The sequence below is a fragment of the Hyperoodon ampullatus genome (genome assembly GCF_949752795.1).
Source record: "Hyperoodon ampullatus genome assembly, chromosome: 19".
Classification (NCBI taxonomy): domain Eukaryota; kingdom Metazoa; phylum Chordata; class Mammalia; order Artiodactyla; family Ziphiidae; genus Hyperoodon; species Hyperoodon ampullatus.
In genome coordinates this window covers 40,965,870-40,987,129 of record NC_136932.1, presented here as the reverse complement: position 1 = coordinate 40,987,129, position 21,260 = coordinate 40,965,870, and the positions used below count along the sequence as shown (strand labels likewise).

Below are 21,260 nucleotides of genomic sequence, written 5' to 3'. Positions count from 1 at the left end.
TGTGTGGGGCTGGCATTCTGGACTGACACTGGTATTATTGCATGATAATGTCCTCGGTTGTAAGGAAAACTGATACGCGGATTACCCTGCAAACGCTAGACTATCCCACTCCAGAGGGTGGAGGTTGTTTTTCATATTTGGCATGTTAATTCTTAGAGTGTATATTTAGCATTATGACTTAGATGAGCCTTGCAGACAGCTCACAGAAATCTCTAGAGCCACAGGTTTTTGTCAGCGGCTCTTTCCTTTCCTCCTGATGATGGAATGTGTGTAGACTGCGTGACCCTGACTGTTGATGGCCTGCGGCAGAAGAATGGCTGCCCTCATTTCCTCTGAAAGGAGGAAATGAGCCTAGTTTTGCTCATTACTGGCCTAATTTCCTTTATACTGAGGGCCTAATATTTCTTGTTAGGCAAGCATGTTTTGAGTGACTAATAATGACCAGTACCTGGCCTGGCAGAGAGAAGAGGTGGCTTAGGAACAAATGATAACATTTGAGAAGAATGAGAACATATCTTGTGGTTGTCCACCCTTGTGCTCTTCCTCCGGAGGACTTGTGTTCAGCATTTGTGGGAATGTTCCCACCCTGCCTAGGCGTAGGGAGGGGGAGGTGCAGGCTGCCTCTAGTGGGTCTTTGTGGAGGTTGGAAAGAAGTTACTGCTTTACATGCTCAAAGCAAGTAAAGGGCAGAGCAAGGGTGAAGGTCTCAGAGTTAGAAGGAAGTTGGAATGAAGTTCCACCAGCCCAACCTTAGGAACGGGAAGAAAGTAGATTTTGAGAATGTATCCCTGTTCTAATCTATTAAGCAATAGTTTAGTTTTGGTGTATTTTCGTAATTTTTGCAATTGTAATTTTATTGTACCAATATTTTGTGACAGAATCTCATGTGAGGTGAGGCTTCTGAGACCGGAAGCTGAAAGCCTACCTCTGACTCGTACAGACTGGGCACGCTATGGCTGGATGCTTTGTGCATCAGAGCCACCAAATACCTTCTTCCCTAGCGAAAAATGAGACTAGCCTCTCATCTAGGGAGGCAGCTCCATAAGGCATATTAATATGACAGAAATATGAAGTGGTCATAAATGCTGTCAGTGAAGTAGACATGTCTGAATATTACTAGAAATGATCAGCCTTATATACAATAATCATTCTATAGGCATTAAATGGGCTTTAATACAATTTCTTGAAAAAGAAAAGTAACTCTATCCAGTATTCAGTATTCCGGGCTGCTGGTAAACATCGGCATCACTGCAAAGAATTTCCCAGGCAGCACCATCAGCAGTCAGTTTTTATAAATAACTGAATAAAAACAAACTCATTGAAGTTGGCATGATGAAGTAAAAAGAGTTATTTTGCTGTGTTAACTTATAAAAGAGCTGTGGGACCTTGAACACATATTCCCAGAGTTCTCATCTCTCTAATGGAGAAGACGTTTGCTGCGCTTTGCAAGTAAACTGAAGCTCTCGGTAGTTTTACTTGCAGAAAAGATGATCCCTGATATCAGGAAAAAGTTTATTGTCATTAACTGAACTTGTATGTGAAATACATTTTTCCAAAGTGTGTTTTTTTTTAGTTAAAAGTTGTATATGCACATGGCTAAAAATGCAAACGATTCAGAAAAAGTGTAATGTAAAAAGTAAAAGCTCCCCACAAACAGATACCATATGCTCTTCTGTATCCAGCTTCTTTCTTTATATTTTGGTGATCTTTCCATACCAGCATATTGGGACCTTCCTTATCTCTCATCTCATAGTATTCTTGATATTCAATTCTTTAAATATTAAGAATGAAAGTATAAACAAATCTTAACCAGGCCTGTATTATTGGTTTAGTTGTCTCTAGATTTTTTTGTTAATTTTATTATATTGGCTATTCAACTGATATTTCTTTCTTTAACTTTGGTTAAGGTTGAGCATTTCTTTATATCTTGATTGGCCATTAATATATTTTCTTCTGTGAACCATTAATTAAAAGGTTTTAAAAATTACTATGGCAGTAACTGTTCTTCGTGCCAACCACTATTGTAAGTGTTCCAATGTGCAAATGCTCATGTAATCCTTACAACTCTGAAATATAGGATTATTATTTCCATGTTACAGACTAGAAGGTTGAGGCCCAGAGAGGTTAAGTAAACTTGCCCACACTTGGAGGCATACCAGTAGGCAGAACCAAGATTTAGTCCCAGGAATGTCTCATTCCAGAGCCTGATATGATTATTCCCCCAGCAGACATTCTTTGTAAAAGCCTCTTTCAGAGCAGATTATAGACATATATTAGAATCAAAAGAAATAACACATATAAAAATGCTTTGCGAGCTATAAAGTGAATGTAAAGAATACAAGGTCAAGGAAGGCTGGTAAAGCTCTTCCAGGTTATAGGTAGAAAGTCTCAAGCAAAGACAGGAATCATGAACTTCTGTGATGTCATGAACAGGTGTTTTTACAAAGCACTGAGCCAAAAAGAGAATACTGTAGGTATGTCCTCTGTAGTATGTGACATGTGAAATATTGGACATTCTTTTGAGTATAGCACAGGAATATATTTGCTTTACCAACTGGCAAAACAGGTAATAAAAATAATTCCCATGGACAGTAATGATACTCCTCAGTTGATGTTACTGTTTAAATGACTGTGGTAGAAATTGTACTGATGTCACTGCCCTTGATGTTTACTGACTTAGGAGAGATTAGATTTAGTGTAGAAACTGCGTGTTGGATCACTGCGTGGTTGGTTTATTATGATTAGCATTAATCTTTAAGATCTCTGTTATTTTTGTATTGCCTTTCCATCCCCTTCCCTTGTTTTGCAGGCTACAGCTATTGATTGTGAATCCAGTAGCATTCATCAGCTGGATGATTTTTTGGAAGATGCCGCTCATGAGCTCTGGGCTGTGACTCACTCTAAGATCTCGGAGCCTGAGGCCTTAGCCACCTTGGGGGACAGCAAGGACAGCCCATGTCTAGAGGCCATGATGCTCCGCATGGAGGAAATGGAGGTAAGGCCAGGACTGCCAGCTCTTGTTGGCGGCTGGCAGCTGACTTCTGCCGAGCGCCGCTCCTCCTCATGGCTCTGTAGCTTAGAACTTCAGAGTCACCTGGTCCTGAGTTTAAATCCCAGCTCGACTGCCAGCCCAGTGTACGGCCTTGGTAAAGTCCTGTACCCTCTCTAATAAGTAGGGTGCTTTTAAGGACAAAATGAGGTATGAAGTATCAGCACCCTACCTGACACATAACTCATCGTTGGTATGGGATACGAAAGACACTGGAGCGGAGCCCAGGCCCACAGATGTGACCAACAACTTAACTTCTTCATCCCTCAGCTTGTAAAAGCTGTTCAGTTGCCTCTTCTGCTCTGCTAGCATGTGATCCTGGCAAATCACAGTTAACTTTACCTTCTCTAATTCCCATGATACTACTTTAGAACACTTTTCTCAGAGAATTTTAGACCTCAGACATTACTCAAGCCAACCCCTGGATTGTTCTGAGCAGGAAATTGAGACCCAATAAGGGAGTAAGTGACGTGGCCAAGGTCACACAAAAATTCCCACCAGAGGTGGGCTGAGAATCCAGGTCTCCTGACTCCTAGTTCAGCATTTTCTTTTTAACTCCACCATGATGAAATCTCATTTTGGCTTTGCTGCTAAACAGAAACATTATAGGGAAGGCAACTTTTAGTTGGTTTTTGAAAATTTTTAAATGTATAGTTTATCCTAGTCTTGTAACTGATTTCCCCTCGTTAACTGTCTAGACCTGAAGGGTCCAAAATGGTAGTCTGTAGCCACAGATGACCATCTAATGTAAATTAATTAAGATTAAATACATTACTCACATTTCAAGTGGTCAGTAGTTAGTAGCTGGTATATTGGACATGGCAAAAATAGAACATTTCCATCATCACTTCAAGTTCTAGTGGGCAGTGTGGGTCTAGATTAGATTAATTAGATTAATTGCTTCATTTTCTTTTACATTTCATCTCATGAACTAATCACTTCCTGGCCCTGGGAGATGCCTGTTTCTGGCAACGTGTCTATAGCAAATGTCTGCTGTACTAGTCTCTGGTTTGTAATGAAACTAATTTTTTTCCTCATAAATTATACTTTTTTTTTAAAAAGAAATACCAGGAGACGGTTCGCCAAAGATATAATAAAATTGTGTATACTGATCCTCATCTCTGGATGCAGGAAGAAAAAAATGGTGAGTGTTTCCCCACTTTTTCCCTCGACATTGTATTCTGAAAAATTTCAAACATACAGATAAGTTGAAAAAATTCTGCAGTGGACACCCATATACGCATCTTCTAGATTCTACAATTAAAATGTTGCTGTGTTTGCTTTATCATATGTCTACTTATCCTCTGTGCATCCACCAATCCATCTTATTTTTGGATGCATTTCAGAGTAATTTGAAGACATCAGTACATCTTATCTGAAATATTTCAACGTTTGTTATCACTAACTAGAGCTTAATATTTATTTATGGCTCTTTTTCCTTTTGAGATAAAATTCACATATAATAAAATGCACAGATCTTAACTTATTAAGTGTTATTTGATGGGTTTTGACAGACGGGCATACCTTTGTTACCCAACACTCCTCTCAAAACAGAGCTTCTCATCACGGCGGAGAGTACCCCTATGCTCCTTCCCTTCCCCACCACCCAGGCAACCACTGCGCTTTTTTTTTTTCACTATAGATTAGTTTTGCCTGTTTTAGAATTTCATGTAAATGGAATCATACATGTATTTACTCTTTTGTCTAAGGCTTCTTTCATTTAGCATGATATTTTATAAATTTATCTATTACTTGTTTCCTATTGCCACAGTAACAAGTTTGTAACAAGTTAAAGCACACATTTAGCAGTTTAAAACAAATTTTTTCTCTTACAGTTCCTGGAGGTCAGAAGTCTGAAGTGAGTCTTAAAGGGCTAAAATCAAGGTGGTGGCAGGGCTGGTTCCTTCTTCCAGCTTCTGAGGCTGCCTGCAGTCCTTGGCTTGCAGCCATATTACTTCACACTGCTTCTGTTGTCATATTGCCTTCTCCTCTTCTGAGTCAAATCTTCCTCTGCCTGCCTGTCGTGAGGACATGTTGATTACATTTAGGGGCCACCCCAGTGATCCAGGCTACTCTCCCCATCTCAAGATCCTTAAAGTCCCTCTTGCCATAGAGGGGACATTAACAGGTTCCAGGGAATAGAATGTGGAGCCAGTGTGCAGCCGACCACACTTTGTATCAGTGTTCGTTCCTTTTTATTGCTGAGTAGTATTCCATTGTACGCATGTACCACATCTAGTTTATCCATTTGCCTGTAGATCTGCATTTGGTTGTTTCTAGTTTGGGGCTATTAGAAATAAATCTGCTATGGGTGTATTCATGTATAGTCTTTGTATGGACATAAGTTTTCATTTCTCTTGGATAAACACCTGAGTAGACTTGGCAGGTTATGGGATAGGTACATGTTTAACTTGATAAAAAACTGCCAAACCTTTCCCCAAAGTGTCTGTACGGTTTTACACTCCCATCTACATTGAGTTCCTGTTGCTAGAGATCTTTGCCAATATTTGAATTGTCAGTCTTTTTCATTGTAACCATTCTGGTGGGCCTGTAGCAATATCTCTTTATGGCTTTAATCTCATTTCCTTGGTGAATAATGATGTTTAGAACATTTTCAAGTAATTATTAGTCATTTGTATATCTTCCTTTGTGAAGTGTCCAAATCTTTTGTACATTTTAAGAAATTGGATTGTCTTTTTATTTTTGAGTTGTAGGAATTCTTTATGCATTGTGGGTTTGAGTTCTTTGTCATATATATATATATATATATATATATATATATATATATATATATATATATAGTTTGTTTGTTTTCAAAACAGCTTTATTGGATGTAATTCACATACCATAAAATTTACCCTTTTAGGGCTTCCCTGGTGGCGCAGTGGTTGAGAGTCCGCCTGCTGATGCTAGGGGACACGGGTTCGTGCCCCGGTCCGGGAAGATCCCACATGCTGCGGAGCGGCTGGGCCTGTGAGCCATGGCCGCTGAGCCTGCGCGTCCAGAGCCTGTGCTCCGCAATGGGAGAGGCCACAACAGTGAGAGGCCCGCGTACAGCAAAAAAATTAAAAAAATAAAAATAAAAAATTTACCCTTTTAAAGAATTCAGTAATTTTTAGTATATTTACAGAATTGTGCAGACGTCATTGCTAATTCCAGAACGTTTTCATCACTGAAAAGAAGCCCTGCATCCAGTAGCATCACCCCTCATTCTCCCTCCCCTCATCCCAGTAGTCACTAATCTCCTCCAGTGAATATCTGCAAACATTCTTCCCCATCTATAACTCACGTATTTATTTTCTCAAATGTGTTTTATTATGGGCAGACATTTTAAATTTTGATAAAGTCTAACCTGTGCATTTTTTCTTGTATAGTTTTTGCTTTCTCTGATCTAATAAACCTTTGCCTACTCCCAAGTTGAGAAGAGAGACTCTTGTTTTCCTCTAGAAGCTTTATGGTTTTAGCTTTTATGTGTAGGCCTATGATTCCATCTTGAATAAAAGTTTGCCTGTGGTTTGAGGTAGAGGTTCTTTTTTTTCCCCACTAATGGATATCCACTTGTTCTTGCTCCATTTGTTGAAAAGACTTTCACTTTTCTCTTCCACTTTAAAAAATTCATACATATGCGTTTTGGCTGCAGTTGCTAGGCTACTATCACAATTTGGGCTGGGGAGTGTTACTCAAATTCTCTTTGACACATGCTTATCAGTTATTACTTTACTCAGTGAAAGGAGGAAAATAAAATGTGGTTAAACATTACCTCTAAAGGAATTTCAGTACTGTGAGTATTAAGAGAAGTAAAGGAACTTGTGGATATAGAAGGTTTACAACAGCAGCTTATGTATATATACTTTTTTTAGAGTATGAGTTTGGGGTATTGTCTTAGGAAAAGTATTCTCCGTGTCAAATTTTGACAGACAGGTGAGCCATCTAAACAAAATACAAATTTGTTCCTTTTGTCTTCTGTAATTTTTCCAGCACTATTCGTTGTTCATGTCGTTCTCTCTTTCCCCTAGTCCTACTCCAGCTTCCATTTCCATCCTCACATGACAGTTGAACCATTCTTCGAGGCTCGGCTCACGTGATCCTACTCGGCAGTGCTTTTCCTGGCTTTCCTGGGCTGGTACTTTGCTCCCTTCCGGTGAGCTCCCATGGACTTTTGGCATGTCCTACCCTGTTAGAGCTCTTTATCTCTCCCAGAGAAGCCACAGAATCTTTGAGGCCAGAGAGTTTTGTCATATTCAGTTGTGTCCCAACTGTATCTAGCATGGGCCTGGCACAGGGAGGACCCTTCTAATCATTGCTTAGTGAATCAGCGGGCATCTTTTCGTAAGGAAGCAGAGGAGAGGGAAATGTTGAAGGGCAAGTGTTTCACTGATGGTTTGGCCAATGGCCACAGTCAGCTTGCATCATGCAGAAGACAGCCTTACCAAGGATTTGGTGTTCTCTTTTTCAAGGACAATTTAAATTGTTAGTCACTATCTCTGACTCTGCTGGTGTCTAGGTATGCATTTAAAAGGAGCTCTGAAATCAAGTTTCGGACACTTTAAATCCAGAATCATGAAATCCTCATAAGAACCCTCTGATTCTAATTGTTCTGATTGTATGTTCAGTTGCATCACAAAAACCAAATTTAAAGTGATTTTTGAATTGTGCAGTGTCGAATCTATATCTCTTATCTTCTCTTTTCTGAAATCAATTGAAAATTGTACTCTCAGTAATATTTTTTAATATTCTTTTTTTTTTTTTAGATGTTGGGGTAGGAGTTCATTAATTTATTTTTGCTGTGTTGGGTCTTCGTTTCTGTGCGAGGTCTTTCTCTAGTTGTGGCAAGCGGGGGCCACTCTTCATCGTGGTGCGCGAGCCTATCACTATCGCGGCCCCTCTTGTTGTGGAGCACAGGCTCCAGACACGCAGGCTCAGTAGCTGTGGGTCACAGGCCTAGTTGCTCCACGGCATGTGGGATCCTCCCAGACCAGGGCTCGAACCCGTGTCCCCTGCATTAGCAGGCAGATTCGCAACCACTGCACCACCAGGGAAGCCCCTCTCAGTAATATTTTTACAAAAACTGACTTATGCAGTATTTCTGAGTGTAAAAAATCATAAGCATATAAATATGCGAGTCAGAGATTCTACATTTTTTAATTAGTTACCTATTTTATACATATTAGTATATATATGTCAATCCCAATCTCGCAATTCATCCCCCCCACCCTGCTTTCCCCCCTTGGTGTCTATACGTTTGTTCTCTACATCTGTGTCTCTATTTCTGCCTTGCAAACCGGTTCATCTCTACCATTTTTCTAGATTCCACATAAATGCGTTAATATACGATATTTGTTTTTCTCTTTCTGACTTACTTCAGTCTATATGACAGTCTCTAGGTCCATACACATTCCTACAAATGACCTAATTTCATTCCTTTTTATGGCTGAGTAATATTCCATTGTATATATGTACCACATCTTCTTTATCCATTCATCTGTTGATGGGCATTTAGGTTGCTTCCGTGACCTGGCTATTGTAAATCGTGCTGCAATGAACACTGTGGTGCATGTGTCTTTTTGAATTATGATTTTCTCTGGGTATGTGCCAGTAGTGGGATTCTACATTTGAAATGCATTTAAAATGATAAATAATCCAAAACTCAAAAGAGCTGTCAAGCCTGCAAGGTATAGTTAATAAGTTAAATGTTTTGACTATCATCATGCAGATTCTTCCAACGCAGCCCAGAGACAAATTAGATCAGCTAATTAAGTGTTCAGATGTGAGTGGTTTTTTTCCTTCTCCAGTAATCAAATCATTTAAAGGTTAAAGAACAAACCCAACTGCTTAAGACTCCTCGGAATGGGGGCTGGATCCTAATGGAACCTGTTCAAAGAGTCTTCCAAAGAACTGACAGAAGCTTTTAAACAAGTTCTTTATTTCTTAAAACTGACTCCTCATTGGTTTGTTTCTTGGTAACTTTTATTTTTTTATTTTTTTAAGGACAGTCCCCTTAATAATATTTATTTATTTATTTTTTGGCTGTATCGGTTCTTAGTTGCAGCGTGCGGGATCTTCTGTTGCAGCACGTGGGCTCCTCGCTGCGGTGCGCAAGCTTCTCTCTAGTTGTGGCGCGTGGGCTCTCTAGTTGTGGTGTGTGAGCTCCAGAGAGTACAGGCTCAGTAGTTGCAGCGCTCGGGCTCTCCAGGTGTGGTGTGCAGGCTCTGCACTTGTGGCACACAGGCTGAATTGCCCCGCAGCATGTGGGATCTTAGTTCCCTGACCAGGGATCGAACTGGTGTCCCCTGTATTGCAAGACAGATCCTCAACCACTGGACCACGACAGAAGTCCCTCTTGGGGACTTCTAAATTCCCCCTTTTCATTTAAAACAAGGGCACTTTTTTCCCTTTGTACTGCTAATGCAACCTTTGTGCTTAAGAGATGTGCCCATGACTTCCTCACAGGTTATTGGCCACCAAGACAGCTCTGATATATACACCAGCATTTCTTTATATGCAGTCATTTTATGCTTCTCCTTTTCTAGACCAAAAAATCCCAGCAGTAAGTGAAAGGCGTCTTTCTCCTCATCCAATCAGGATCACAAAGACAGCAGCTCGTAAAGACCCAGATGTGAACATCGTGTTAGGAAGGCCCTGCAATGGCACGTAAGTGGTAACGAGACTGTCTGATTTCATTGTAGTTGGTTGCCTTTGATGTTGTTAGATTTCACATTCCTTCAATTACCACAAGACAGAGAGAGATTCTTCTTTTGACCAAGATCTTGACAAACTCCAAGATGGCCCAGTAAAATAGTAGTGCTTATAAGATGGGCATTGAGTGTGTTGCATCTTAAGGATCCTTTCAGTAACGTTTAGCTGGTTTTTACGATTGAAAGCATCACGCTGGCACAGGTGATTGTGCAGGTAATTACTGCAAGATCTGCTTTAAGAATTCTTTTGTCCGTGGGACACATGTTCCTCCTGTGTGGAGGGTTAGTCCGGTGTAAAGGAGAAACAATGAGTGGTGATAAGGTGTTGCGTTTTGGGGCTTCCCTGGTGGCGCAGTGGTTGAGAGTCCGCCTGCCGATGCAGGGGACACGGGTTCGTGCCCCGGTCAGGGAAGATACCACATGCCATGGAGCGGCTGGGCCCGTGAGCCATGGCCGCTGAGCCTGCGCGTCCGGAGCCTGTGCTCCGCAACGGGAGAGGCCACAACAGTGAGAGGCCCGCGTACCGCAAAAAAAAAAAAAAAAAAAAAAAAAAGATGTTGAGTTTTATTCAGTGTGAGGAAGGGAAATGAAGGTAAACCTTTGGTTGTCAAACCATCAGGATGAGTTAACAGTTTATCCTCGCTTGCAGATGATTTTGAACGCTCTCATCATTTTTATTTGCTCTCAGTTCCCTAGATGAAAGTGTGGGAACAGAGGAGAGACCGGAAAAAAGAGAGCCTCCCCTTCTCTCCCTTTCAGAAGATGCTCAGCAGAAGGAAGGCCGAGCTGCCCTCTTTGTCCCGCGGGGCATGCGGCACAGCATCAGTGACTACTGCCGCCGCTTCGAGCAGTACCTCCGAGTTATTGCGCACGAGGCTGTGGGCTCCTTCAACCCGTGGCTGATAGCTGAAAGGTCAGTAGAAGGTTTGTGCTTTGTTGAGGAACTGGGTGCCACGTGTCAACTTATGGAAAGGCTGGAGAAAGGCCTGGCTGGGGTCTGAGGCCGTGCTTTTGCGCCCTGGAGTTCCAGTGGCTGCATCAGGGCTAGTGAACAGGTTTTCTCTGCTAAATGCCTTTCTTCAGGGACAGGAGATCAGAAAACTGCATGGCTGATGGCATCCAAAGGAGCGTTCTGCAGACTCCTCTCCTTGGGTAGAGGCACAATATTCAAGTCAGGACAGGTTTCCTGTTGCTGTTACTGAGGGCTGTGTCATCAGAGAACACAGATTATTACTGGGCAGGAAACAGTTATGATCATGAAATCTTCACGGTCGGGACAAACTTACAGTAGGAGCAGCAGGCCTACAGACTTCGCTGCACTTAACCTTCTCCTTCTGGCTGTCACCTCCCCTGAGAAGGGGAGTTTTGTGGAGTCAGAAAACAGTCCCACTGCTACTAAATGTTTGAAGAATGGGTAGCCTTCTTTTACGTAAATAGTTAATTGAAAGATGTGTGTAAATTCCTTCTTTTAAAATGGAGCCCAAATTTAAATTCCTCATGAGTATCACTTTATTACATACATGCAGGTAAGCTTCATCACTGAGCCCAGCAGTATACTATGGTTACATTTCTTTCTTGAACAAGTTTCAAGTGTATTCCAGCAGTTAATAATTGCCTCTTTTTAATTTGCTTATTCTTCTACGTATTTGTTATCGTTCCCCACATACTAGCCAGCACGTCGGAACATAGTTTTCCTCATGATCAGATACGTTGATTAATCTCTGTCTCTCGCCTCCACCCCCACTCTTCCTTCTGAGGCCCTCTTTCCTTCTGTCTCAGTCTGGCCCAGCCACTTTCTAGGTCTTCAGTGTGGTTCTTGTCCTGGGAACCACACTGAGTGTGAGATTCTCCCTCCCATGTTAGGGTCCTTATTTTCTGTTTGCACATGTCCTCCTCTTTCTTGGTTTACTCTCTTACTTTGATGGAGCCTATACTGCTGTGTGTATTAGAGGACATTTCTTGAGACTTAACATGTTTGAAGGTGTCTGTCTTCATACTTGATTCATGATTTGGCTGGGTTTTAAATTACTGGTTTATTACTTTATTTATTTTGGGCCGTGTTGGTTCTTTGTTGCTGCACGCGGGCTTTCTCTAGTTGCGGCCGGCAGGGGCTACTCTTCGTTGCGGTGCGTGGGCTTCTCATTGCGGTGGCTTCTCTTGTTGCGGAGCACGGACTCTAGGCGCACGGACTCAGTAGTTGTGTCCCGCGAGCTCTAGAGCTCAGGCTCAGTAGTTGTGGTGCACGGGCTTAGTTGCTCCGCGGCATGTGGGATCTTCCCAGACCAGGGCTCGAACCCGTGTCCCCTGCATTAGCAGGCGGATTCTTAACCACTGCACCACCAGGAAAGTCCCAAATTACTGGTTTATTTTTTCCAAAGAATATACCTTCCTTTTTTTTGTGGGGGTCAAGCAGGGATCGTCAGGTAGCTGCCAGGAGCAGACCTGGAGACCCATCAGTCTAACTGCTTGTTCTGCAGATTCTCAGACAGTTGCCTCATTTCCTACCGGATCCTTCATTCCACTTTCATGGTTCCTGGTTCTCTTACTTCCAGAGTCTTTCTGTGAGACATGTTTTGTGAAACAGATCAGCTTGCTTTTCCTTGGCGTCTCCCTCTGTGTACCCTAAGGTTTCAGCTTCCTCTGTATTTTTCCTCTGTACTGCTGAGTCAATTTTGATTCTTCCATGTGCTTTTTATCTTCCGAAAATCTTGGACATTTCTCATCTAGTTTTGTCTTTTTCTCCTTGCAGATTTATGTGTTCATTTATCTCCTTTTATTTTGGTGGGTTTTTGGGTGAGGTCAGAGATAATCACTTATGTTCTATCTCTCAGGTTTAGCCTGAAGTCCTGGGACTTCTCTTAATGTACATACCCTTCAAAGCATATGAGACCCTTTGTTCTGTTGAGATACGCATTTATTTTCTGGAGAGGAGAGTAGGTACACTTGACTTGCTTCCATGTGTTAACACACAGTCCTGTAGCATACTCACTGGTTTGCACAGAACCTGTCTGGATTGGTTAGGCTAACTGGCATCTTGGGAAATCCAAAATAAGCTAAGGAAGATAGACTGTTCCTTGTATGTTCTTAACACTTGATTAACGATACATTTTGCTCAGAGTTGTTTTGTAGATGTAGGGAAAAGTTCTCTCAGTTTATAAGGACTAATAGGTTAAGATGTTGAGGTCAGATCTATTAAAATACGCCTGAATTTCACGGATGTTCTCCTCTCCTGTCCTTGACCCTTAAGTGACAGCAAATCTAAATATTCTAGCTCTGTTTTTGATCTCCCTTGTTTTGTTTCTTATTTGAGTGTTCCAGAGATGAGAAGTATATTGATCAAATCTTGAAAAAGTATCCAGACAGTTGACTTCATCTGATAGCCTCTTGGGTGAGGGAGAAGTAAGCTGAGTTTTTCTCTTTCTTTTAATGTCTCCACTTCTCCCTCCACGTGGAGAAAAGCACTGTTCCGGTGGTCAAATGGGGCAGGTGATATAAACTGGATGTAAATAAAAGAGTGATTCTGGAAGGGAAGGCTTAAGGTGATAATGCTTTTAATGAAAGCAAACTCTTAAAGATTCCTTGTTTGAAAAACAAATCAGGAGATTTCTGGTTGAAAAGGACAGATTGAACATATGATTTATCTCTACCCCCTATATCCCTAGCCCACTCTATGCCACTGAAAGACTAAATAAAAGGCATGAAACCATAGATGACAGCAAATAAGAAATAGCAAGAAAATTTTGGAAGCCATGAAGCAGTTAGACAAATGGCAAGTGACTTAGCACACCAGAGAGAGCCAAGTGCCTGATGAGGGTGGAGCCAAGACCCTAGCTGATTTGTGCAGAAGAACCTTGGTAAGCCTCAGGAATGAGAAGCACTAGATGCATGGGTCCAGGGGAGTCAGAAAGTAGGAGGCTTAGTTGAAATTCTCATTCTTGAATATAGCAGATTGCTAAGAGATCCAGACATTTGCTGAAAATCATGAAAGCTACATAGGCTATTATAACAGAGAAAACATCTGAATAATAGGAGTTCCAGAATGTGAAAACAGGGAAAAAGGAGGAATGGAAAATTATTGAGGAAATATTATAAGAAAAATCCCCAGAAAGTTGTTAGCCTCTAGATTGAAAGGGTTCGCCAGTTGTCCACTGTGAGTGAGTGAGTGAATAACTGAATAAATAAACAGAACAGAACACTTCACGGCATGTTGTTGTGCAAAGGATAGGCGGGCATCCCAATGTAAGGAGAAGATGACAGAAGGTTCCAGAGAGTTAAAACTGGGCACATTCAAATAATCAGAAATGAGAATGGCATACTGTTGTCAGTAGCAGCCCTGCTAGAAGATACTAGAGCATACTTCCCATATTTACCCTAGAATTCTGTGTTCAGCTAAATTATTGATAAAAGGGTAGAATAAAGACAGTTTAAGGTATGCAAAGTGTCCAAAAATGTAGTTCCCATGCACTGTTCCTCAGTAAGCTACCAGAGGGTGTGTGCCACCAGCACAAGGTGCACATTGAGAAAGAGGAAGACGGAATTTAGGAAACTTAAGACTCCAACGTGGAACTTGCAGGAAAATGGGAAAAGCTATTTCTAAGAGAATTTTTCAGTGAGCAGAGAAAGCAGCTAGTCTAGATTGGAGTCAGGAGGACAGAGGGCCCCAGGAGGAGGAGTTTCCAGAGGGGGAAGCCAGCGTGAGGAAGGTTAAAAAAGAAGAAGAAAACAGATACATTACCTCATGCGTTTGAATGTATTGGGAGCACCTTTGTGTTTCTCTCATAGTTTGGGGATGAATTAGTGATAGGAATATAGAAAGCAAAGCAAGTGTAAAAACAAAGTAATCACTTCTGCTTCTAGTAATGACACACTTGGTAATTTGGACCGCCTCTCCCACTGAGGATAACTGTTAATAGAAAAGCTAGATTAAAAATAAAACATACATGCTTGAAGGTACCAGGAAGTTAACTAGGTAATGAAGAATAACTGGGCCAGGATCCTGAGAAGACAGAGACGCAGGGAAGTTAGCCCTTGTCTGGCACTGGATTGTCGGTTCTGGAGGAAGATGAATGGCACTTTCAATGGCCTTTTCAGATCCGAGGACAGAGGTGGAAATTAAGGGCTTGCCAAGGGCGGGGAACTGGCCTGATGAACTTGGCTCATTTCTGATTGGGACCCTGAAGGGTGGCACTCTGGAATAAGGGTGACTGGGATGCCGGCAGGCCCTCTCAGGACTCCACTCAGCTCCACGTCATCTCACTTCCTGAGATTACGTTGAGGTGATTCTAGATTGTTGCCCCACAGGCACCGAGCAGAAGCAAACTTAACTTTTCTCTGAAGATTTATAATATCATTTTAGGATTGAAATTATTTCTGCAGTTTTCAAATTCAATGTCTGGTATATGGTAAAAAAAAAAAAAAAAAAAAGCAGGCAACAGAGAAACATGACAATAACAAGAACCAGACCCACAGCAGCTCCACATATTAGAGCCACTGGGCACAGATATTGGAATAACTGTGCCTACTATGGGCATAGAGATAAAGGACACAATTTAGAATTTTGGCAGAGAACTGGGAGCTAAAGTAAATCCACATGGATGTTCTAGAACTGAAAAATACAAATTCTGAAATGAGCAACTCATTGGATGGGCTTAATAGCAAATTAGACACATCAAAAGAAAAAATTAGAGCCTTTTGGCTCTCTGTGCAGCACCGTGGTGCCAGCAAGAACAGGAGTCTTATGAAGGGCGGCAAAAAGGGAGCCAAGAAGAAAGTGGTTGACCCATTTTCTAAGAAAGATTGGTATGATGTGAAAGCACCAGCTATGTTCAATGTAAGAAATATTGGGAAAACACTAGTCACGAGAACTCAGGGAACCAAAATCGCATCTGACGGCCTCAAGTGTTGTGTTTTTGAAGTGAGCCTTGCTGATCTGCAGAATGATGAGTTTGCATTTAGAAAATTCAAGCTAATTACTGAGGATGTTCAGGGCAAAAACTGCCTGACTAATTTCTGTGGCATGGATATTACCCATGACAAAATGTGCTCCCGTGGTCAAAAAATGTCAGACCATGATTGAAGCTCACGTTGATGTCAAGACTAATGATGGCTATTTGCTTCATCTATTCTGTGTGGGTTTTACTAAAAAACGCAACAGTCAGATTTGGAAGACCTTTTATGCCCAGCACCAGCAGGTCTGCCAGATCCGCAAGAAGATGAGGGAAATCATGACCCGAGAGGTGCAGACAAATGACTTGAAAGAGGTGGTCAATAAATTGATTCCAGACAGCATTGGAAAAGACATAGAAAAGGCTTGCCAATCTATTTATCTGCTCCATGATGTCATTGCTAGAAAGGTAAAAATGCTGAAGAAGCCCAAGTTTGAATTGGGAAAACTCATGGAGCTACGTGGTGAAGGTATTCATTCTGGAAAAGCTACTGGGGATGAGGCAGGTGCTCAAGTTGAACGAGCTGATGGACATGAGCCAAGGATCTGCTGAAAATTCAGACTTTTAATGGTGACAAATAAAAGATCTTATTTATGAAATAAAGAAAATTAGAGACTTGGGACATAGGACAGAAGAAAATATCCAGTGTGATGCACGGCGACACACAAAAAGATGAAAATAAAGAAGAGAGGATGAGGGACATGGAGGATAAAGGGACAAGGTCTAATATCCATGTGGCTGGAGTCACAGAAGGAGAGGAGAGAGAGAGAGAATGGGGCAGAAACCACATCCATAGAGAGAACGGCTGATAACTTCCCCAAATAACAAAAGACATCAAGCCGTAGATTCAAGAAGTTCTAAATGCCCCAAGCAAGAAAAATAAAAGGAATCCATATGTAACATATCATAGTATTGTTGGAAAATGAAAGACAAAGAGAAAATCTTAAAATCAGCCAAAGGAAAAAGGAGAAACAGAAACAGTGGAAGCTGTATGACCTGGTGTATTTTTTAAAGTTCTAAAAGAGAAAGCTACCAATCTGGATCTAAGCCCAGTGAAATGTATTTCAAGAAGGAAGGCAATAAAGGTTCTAAACAAAGCTGAGAAAATATATTACCAGTAGACCGTCACTGTAGGAAACATTAAAAGGGTATTTTTCAGGCAGAGCAAAAACAGTCACAGATGAAAAGTCAGAAATATGGGAAGGCATGAATTAAGAAAAAGTCAAATGTAGGTAAGTGAATATTGACTGTATAAAACAAAAAACTGATGTCTTATGGGTGTGTGTATGTATGTATATATACATCTGAAATCCACGATAAAAATAGCATATAAATTGGGAAGGGGATAAATAGAGTTCTAATAAGGTTCTTGAATTGTCTGGGAAAATGGTAAGAATATCAATTAATGTTAGACTTTAAGTCAAGGATGCTTATTGTAATCTAGAGTGGCCACTAAAAGAATAGTAAGAGTGTTTAAAATCCAAGTTAGTAGTGAGGAAAGAATGTAATTTAAACAATCACAAAATCCTAAAATAGGCAAGAAAGAAGAGAGAACAAATAGACACATAGAAAGTACATAGTATTCTAGTAGTAGAAGCTCAAATATATCAGAATTACATTAAGTGAAAAAGAACTATACCCACCAATTAAAAGATGAAAGATTGTCAGATTAGCCAAAATAAAACAGCTGGGACAGGAATCGGGGTAGAAGGGATGCGAGAAGGGGACGGTACACTTATCTTCGTTTACCTCTTTTGTATAATTCTGACTTTTGGCACTGTTCATGTTTCCTGTACATCCCTCCAAATCATCAAGGATGATGAGGGGGGCAGTGGAGGTTGACGCTAAATTGGAATACAAAAAGAAATATGACACCAACTGTATTTCCAAGAAATAACCATACTAAAGGGATACATACAGATAAGGCCTTGTCTGAGTTACTTTTGAATGCAGTATTTTGACCCTGTACCTTCTGGCTAAAGACAAAAAGACTGTAAACACATATTAGATTCTAACAAGTAGGTTTCTTTTACCCAGCAGCATGGGTTAACAATTCTAAAACTACTTTCTCTATATTTTAGGGTTGATCAAGTAAATAAGTATATTGTGAATAATGAGAGCCAGGTTTCTGGGGGAAGGCTAGAATGGATCCCCTGTTTTGAAGTGGGATTGGCGGTATTATGAATTTATGGTTTTTGATAGATACAGAAATAGACATGGGGTGTGTATCTTTGTGTCTGTTTGTCTGTCCGAGTCTATCTGCTGAGAGGGCCTAGAAGCGATGGCACACTTAGTAGCAATGTGCACACTTAGTACCCAGATTTTGGTTTCTAAATACTCTTCTCCATGAAAAGGTATGGGGCTCCTAGGAGAAATAGCCGATTCCAAGACTGGGGCTGGGAAAATGTAAGATGAGGCTGAAACATCATCTTGTGGCAGAAAGGAAGTGCTCAAAGAATGATGGGGACATGTCAAGAGGACCTGGGGCTGGCTTGAAGGGGCTCCTACTGGCCAATCTGGGACACTTTGAGTATCAAAATAAGTAATAATAGAAACAGATTACAAACTGTTGAATAAAATAAGAATGTGTAAGACCAAGCCGATATAAATACATAAATAAGTAATAGAGAAGGGAAAGCTCTTCCATGTAGTTGGGAATGACAGAATTAGAAGATCAGTGTTGGCAACCCTGCAATAATTGATTCAGCAAGTTTGATGAGAAACAGGATATTTACATAGTCTCAAAGTATCTCCCTGCAATATAAGTATTAATTACAAAGGGAAAATAGTGACTTTACAAGGCAGAAACCTGGCAGGCATCAGCGTAACTGTGTGATAGAAATTAGCACTCATCATAGTAAGACAAAGATGTATTGAGGGACACAGTATCCCTTCTGGACATTTGTCCCCAAAATGTAGAACCTGAACCTGACAAACCCAAATTGAGGGACATTCTAAAACAAACAAAAAAAAGCCTTTACTCTTCAAAAAACGTTAAGGTCATGAAAGACAAAGATTGAAGAACGATTCTAGATGAAAATAAACTAAAGAGATGTGGCCACTGAATGCAACATGTGATCCTGCACTGAATCCTGGACTAGAAAATGTTTTCTTTTAAAGGACATTTTTTGGACAGTTGGCAAAAATTTGAAAAAGGTCTGTAGGTAAGATTAGATAATAGTATTGTATCCGTGTTAATGTTAAGATTTTTATAATTGTATCAGGGTTATTTAAGAGAATGTCCTTGTTTTTAGGAAATGTACCCAGAAGTACCTGAGGGATATCAAGTCTGCAGCTTACTCTCAAACAGTTTGGAGGCGGGAAAATGTGTGTGTGTATGTGTGTGTTGTGAGAAACCTGGAATTTCCTGCCCCCCGCCCCACAGAGAAGGCCCACACCCTTTCCTCTGTCAGGCAGTTGGGCAGCTGTAGGAGGTAGATCTGGATTGGGGCTGGGTTGCAGCTAGTTAGTTTACAGTCACCTCTGGTTTCAACCATCTCAAGGGTGAGGTCTGCCCTGTGTGTATTACAGGCCCCTCCCTCTAGCCTGACTTTGGGATCTCAGCACCACCATTTTACTGTCTAGGAAAGCCAGGCTTCTCACCTTGTTTTTCTTCTTTAAAATTATCTTGGCTATTCTTGGCCTTTTGAGTTTCCATTTAAATCTTAGAAGTGACTTGGTAAGTTCCTCAGCTGAGTAACAGAATGGCTCCCATACTTGGCTGTATGTACCTTTAGCTGTGTTGTTTGTCTTCTAGCTTTGCAGAAGAGCTCGTAGATGAAGCTCTGGGGGCTGTGGCTGCTGAACTTCAGGATGTGTGTGAAGATTATGCAGAAGCCGTGTTCACCTCAGAATTCTTGGAGGCAGCTACATAAAGGCTCTCCAAGGCAGGGCCCCCAGTGTCACTGGTGAGGGGACGGCACCACCCTTTCTACTAGCCACAGGAAATCTTTGTCCTCAGCTGTCCATCCAGGCCCAGAAGGTGCTTCCCACTGAAAGGAAGGAAGTCAGTGAGGCCATCCTCACTTTGCATCTTCTCATTGTCAGAGCAATGGTTCTGGTAGTTTACGATGGAATGTGTTATATTTATCAGTGCCCAGGAAACGTGAATCAATTATGACAGTATAATATTTTCTGAATGTATAATTTTCCCATTGAAATACCATGTTCATTACACTGGCTCAGTATGGTGATCAGAGCGTTTTGAAAGATAACAGATAAGTCTATTTCACACAGGGATTCAAGTTGCTGTTGATCTGTGGGTGGTCTTGATGCCAGCACAAGTGCAATTACTCTGTGGTCCCATCACCTGGCTCGTGTTTGCTTCTTTGACAGTTTCCTACCAGGACATCTGTCCTGCCGGGTTACAGACTTGTGTCGAGCACGGGACTTAGTTATGCTGCCAAAACTCTGCTCCATCATTAAAATAGGAACCCAGCAGTTATCTGTGTACAACAATCAGCACACATTTCTCTAATTCTCAGTTGCTAGGTGCTTCTTCACATTTTGAGTTCCTCAAGTCTTTTGTCGCTGTGGGTTGACATATTCTGATATACAGAACTCTGAATTCAGAGGAAGTTTGAGGACATCAGGAGAGGCCGGCCTTCTCTGGGGCCTGGTCAGAGGTACAGAGCTCACCCTGCTCTCTGCTGAGGTCACAAGTTGCTATGTTTCCACACCAAAAAGGAGCCTGTGTGGGAGGAGAAAACAGATCTGGATAGTGTGAAGACCACAAGGTCTCCCCCAAGAAAGGAAGAAACTTGAAGAACCACAATAGCTTGGTCCTCGAACGTCTTGTAAGTCATATTTTACCAAGAGAAAAGCCTCTGTGTTTTCAGAAACTCTGGATTCAGAAAAAGAAAAGGAATGTGTATAAACTAAGGCCACTGCCTCGAAAAAGTTTCCCTCACTTTTTTGCCTGGGGCTTGGTGAAAGAAATGTGGAGAATGAGTGACGTGAGACATACCCCACAGAATACTGTGAATCCTTTTATAGCACATATAGTGTTGTCATCTGGGATTTTTCTCTGAAGTACAAGTATTTCAGGTGATAATTTAAGCTGCTTGATCACACTTATTTGTGCAAAATTGATTTTTGTTTAATGTTAATGTTTTCCTGCTTAATTTTATATAAACTGAGAATTTAAAAGGCTTCAAGGGAAATTAAAGGTCCTCTATTTGAGGAGTTATATACATACACTTGATAGGAGTGTCTGTTATTGATAATTTGTGTGGCAGTTTTTACTGTGCTCATTTTTTAAATAAACTCAATATTTTAAAGTATGTACATGTCGGTTTGAAAAAATTTACATCTCCTTTTTTTTTCCAGACAAAGTGAAATGTGATTTACAGAAACCACTGAGAATACTTTTATGATTAACATGAGTGTAGTGGATTATTTGCCACCTCTCACTACCCCCAGAAAGAAATAAATGATAATAAAAAGCTAACATTTTATTGAGCACATACTATGTACCAGGCATAACTCTAAATGCCTTCCCTGTATTAACTTATTTAATCCTCATATCTGTGTGTGGTAGATACCATTATTATTCCCATTTTGTAGATGAAT

The 21,260-nt window shown here is 41.0% G+C and overlaps 1 protein-coding gene and 1 pseudogene across 2 annotated transcripts in view; both read left to right on the top strand.

The window, feature by feature from the left end:
• Positions 1–19,564, top strand: part of KIAA0753 — a gene marked incomplete at both ends in the record, with an annotated part of 53,815 nt that extends 34,251 nt beyond the window's left edge. Inside the window, 5 exons of the mRNA XM_079725767.1 lie at positions 2,810–2,995; positions 4,112–4,193; positions 9,580–9,700; positions 10,433–10,657; positions 19,447–19,564. Of these exons, the coding sequence (XP_079581893.1) occupies positions 2,810–2,995; positions 4,112–4,193; positions 9,580–9,700; positions 10,433–10,657; positions 19,447–19,564 (732 nt within the window). The remainder of the gene's footprint in view (positions 1–2,809; positions 2,996–4,111; positions 4,194–9,579; positions 9,701–10,432; positions 10,658–19,446) is intronic.
• Positions 15,441–17,015, top strand: LOC307068105 (small ribosomal subunit protein eS1-like; annotated as a pseudogene). Its single transcript has one exon. The product of its transcript is annotated as a small ribosomal subunit protein eS1-like (transcript).
• Positions 19,565–21,260: the final 1,696 nt, after the last annotated feature.